The sequence below is a fragment of the Apaloderma vittatum genome, unplaced genomic scaffold (genome assembly GCF_000703405.1).
Source record: "Apaloderma vittatum isolate BGI_N311 unplaced genomic scaffold, ASM70340v1 scaffold30396, whole genome shotgun sequence".
Lineage (NCBI taxonomy): Eukaryota > Metazoa > Chordata > Aves > Trogoniformes > Trogonidae > Apaloderma > Apaloderma vittatum.
Window position 1 is genome coordinate 1 of NW_009723813.1, and position 3,194 is coordinate 3,194.

At 55.6% G+C, this 3,194-nt stretch overlaps 1 protein-coding gene across 1 annotated transcript in view; it reads right to left on the reverse strand.

Moving 5' to 3' along the window:
* Nucleotides 1–2,048: 2,048 nt before the first annotated feature.
* Nucleotides 2,049–3,194, reverse strand: part of ARRDC2 (arrestin domain containing 2) — a gene marked incomplete at its 5' end in the record, with an annotated part of 2,563 nt that continues 1,417 nt past the window's right edge. The window contains 4 exons of the mRNA XM_009872265.1: nucleotides 2,049–2,102; nucleotides 2,193–2,344; nucleotides 2,631–2,790; nucleotides 3,115–3,194. The exon at nucleotides 3,115–3,194 is cut by the window's right edge and continues 210 nt beyond it. Of these exons, the coding sequence (XP_009870567.1) occupies nucleotides 2,049–2,102; nucleotides 2,193–2,344; nucleotides 2,631–2,790; nucleotides 3,115–3,194 (446 nt within the window). The remainder of the gene's footprint in view (nucleotides 2,103–2,192; nucleotides 2,345–2,630; nucleotides 2,791–3,114) is intronic.

The following is a 3,194-nucleotide window of genomic DNA, read 5'->3' on the forward strand; positions in this document are numbered from 1 at the left end:
ACTGCGAGGCGGGTTAATCCTCTTCCGAGGAAGATTACTCAGCGCGGCCGGGAATGCCAAATAAAAATCAGATCTGAATAGAGGTTGCGCGAGCACCAGGCTCTTGCAGGCACGCATGGGGATGAGTTACCTCACCGGGCTGCGGCCGCGTGCCTGAGCAGCTCAGCAAAGAAGAAAAAAAACAAAAGGGGAAAGAAAATACAAAAATCACATTTCAACAGCAATACTTTTAAGCAGCACAGCTTGTAGAAGGCGCAACCAAGGGCCGGACTCAAGCCCTGCTTTGCATGCACCAAGATTCGCCACGTTCAGCAGAGACGTGGAACACAGAAATGCAAGTTAAAACCCAAATCCCAACCCAGGGAAGCAGGTGAAGGAGCCTCCCTGATCTTCCAGCAGTCGCTCCCTGCTGGCACAGCACGGAGCTCGGCCCAGTCCTTCTTGGGAACTGCTGAGCCACCGCAGGAGCAGCTCGGGATGGAGGAAATCTGTCCTCCAACAGCTCAAATAGGAAGTGAGCATGGAAAAATATAACCGGATCGCTCACAGCCGTGCTGAAGTCGGGGACAGGGGAAAGGGCCAAACCTACATGGAAGACCAACCTGGCCGAGTGACCCAGTTCATCCCAGTTCATCCAGTGGAACAGGGTGGAGCTGGGTGCCCGCAGGGTGATGAAGCGAGGGGAGGCAGCGCTCCCGCATCCCGACAGCCACATGGCTCCAGGCAACGGGAAGCAGAAGGAGAGCAACAGAACAGTATCCAGGCAACATCTACGTTTAAAGAATTTATTTCCAACAAAAATTCCCCAACAAAAAGTCGTACAAAAAGAACAAAGACGGTCATTACAAAAGTGTTCACAGACACACAAAAAAAAAAATTAAAAAAAAAATATTCAATCAACTGAGCAATCCCCCGCGAGCAGAGTGCAGCCCCGGCGCGGAGGCTAAGGCACGCTTGGCTTTGGTGGTGCGCGGGGAAGCCCACAGCCCCGCAGGCAGGATTGTCTCAGTGAGGGAATGCAAAGGTCCTCAGCACCCAAACTCTGCCCAGGGTCGGACCCCCAGCAGGCACGCTCGAGCGGTCCTCGCTACAACACTCGGTTGCTGCTGTGTCCTCACTGCGCCAGGGCCACCGGTCCCTCCACAGGTGCAAGATCAAGCCTGTCCTGAGCAGGACTCTTGGCCCTGAAGGACTCATTTCAACTCCACATCTCCCATCAGCCTTGGACCAGGTTTTTTTCTCATCTCCTTGGCCACCACGGAGATGCCAGAGCCACAGCTCCAACACCCCCGGGGAGGAACCACACTTTGGGGGTTGGTTTATCAACCACTCCAGCACATTGCACAGGAACCAGCTTTCCTGTTCCTGGTAAACAGCACCAAACGCTGCTGCAGATCATCAATTCCAGGTCCTCTGCCCCGGTAACAGCCCACGGAAGCCTTTACCGTGTCAGTAACTACCTCAAACCATTCTCCCTGCAGGCATCACCAGGCTTGTGGGAAAGATTATCAGCAGCAAAGTCCCTTGCTTCATCTTGTCAAAAAAAAAGCCTTTTACTTTCTTAGGGATCTGCAATCCTGGTTAGCTGCTGCAGGAGAAGGGCTGCACCTGCGTCACCATGGGAATCCAACCCGAGCAAGATCAAAATATTCTCTCAATATCGTGAGAAATACCTCCCAGCTCCTGATTTCCATGACAAGAGTTGCCACTGCAGGCAAGGGGAAAACAAATATCCCCCCTGCTTTGAACCTCCGAGTCCTGGGGCAGTTATTAAGCCTTCGCATCCTGCCCAACCACAGACGGAGCTGTGGGCTCTCACGTGTTCTCCTACCACACACGAGTCCACGCCACCAGGCTTGGTGTCTGTTCATGGGACAGGCACGAGAGGAGGAGCTGAAGGCAGCAAGTGGAGCCGGAGTCTCGGCGTTGCAGGAGCTCTGGTCTCACGGCCACCGCGTCCCCATTTCCAGACCGAAGTGCTGCGAGGGTGCAAGCTTTCACCTCCAGGGATCATCGCCACGTTGTCAACCGCATCTGATGCGCTCCTCTCAACAGGTCATGCAGCGCGGACGGATGTTGTCTGAAGGGGGGTTTGGATCAATCTGCAAAGCCAAGTTCAGAGTCAAAACCCTCGTCAGTGGGCACATCGCAGGCGGCTCCGCCAGCCCTCCCAGCGCAGGGGGTTTCAGTACCTCTGAATACAGCGGAGGTGGTCGGAAGCGAAACTCTTGGATGTAGGCAAAGAAGGGACCTTCCATGATGCCGCTGAGTTCGCTGAGGCACGGCGGAGCCAGGCTCTGCTCAGCCTCGGGGCTGGACACGACTGCCGAGTATTCGGGGGGAGCTGAAGAGAGAAGAGAACCATCAGGGAAGAGGAAACACTCTCCACTACTGGGAGACACACAGGTAAAAGGGCTCCGAATCCAGTATTTCCCAAACCCTCCCAGCTGCTAGAGAGGGAATGCAGGAAGTGCAGCACCACAGCCAAAAAAAATCAAGCCAAAAAGCAAAAGCTGGTCCTGGAGCAAGAGATAATGTTGAGAACTTGCTCTGACCCTCGCTAGCCAGAGCGGGTTGACCAGGAAGGCTTGCAGAGCCCAGACCGACCCCGAAGAGAGGGAGATGCTCACCCTCCGGGTGCTCCGGGATGGTGCTCAGCCAGTCCAGGTTGACGCTGTACTGGCTGCTGACGCTGGACGTGCGGCTCCCGAACGGGTGCAGCGGGATGGTTCCGATGACAAGTGGCAGCTCAAGGAGCAGCTTGGACGTCCCAGGAATATCCACACAGACCTACAGAGGCAAGAGACAGGCAGGGAAGCTTAGTCATTGATATATTCCCAGGCCAGAGGGACAGATATTTCCCCAGAGCACTGGCTCAAGCTGGCAAGGAAGGAATTCTTGCAGCAGGCTGCAAAGGGAGATGCAAACGTTCCTGCGCAAGCCCTTGTGCCGTGCACGAGGGGCAATGAGGAGAACCCAAGGCCTTATACAAATCACCAGCCCCAAAATCTCTGTACCAGCCCAAAGCGGAGACAATGAGCAGAGCTCTGGTGAGAAGGAGAATGCTCAACACGGAGCTGAGCCGCCCGCAACGCTCTCTGCGAGGCCGCTCACCTTGAGGGAGTATTCCACCTGGAGGATGCGGCACTGGAGGATGGACGGCCCCACTGGCGGGGTCTTCCGCGCCCCGCCCG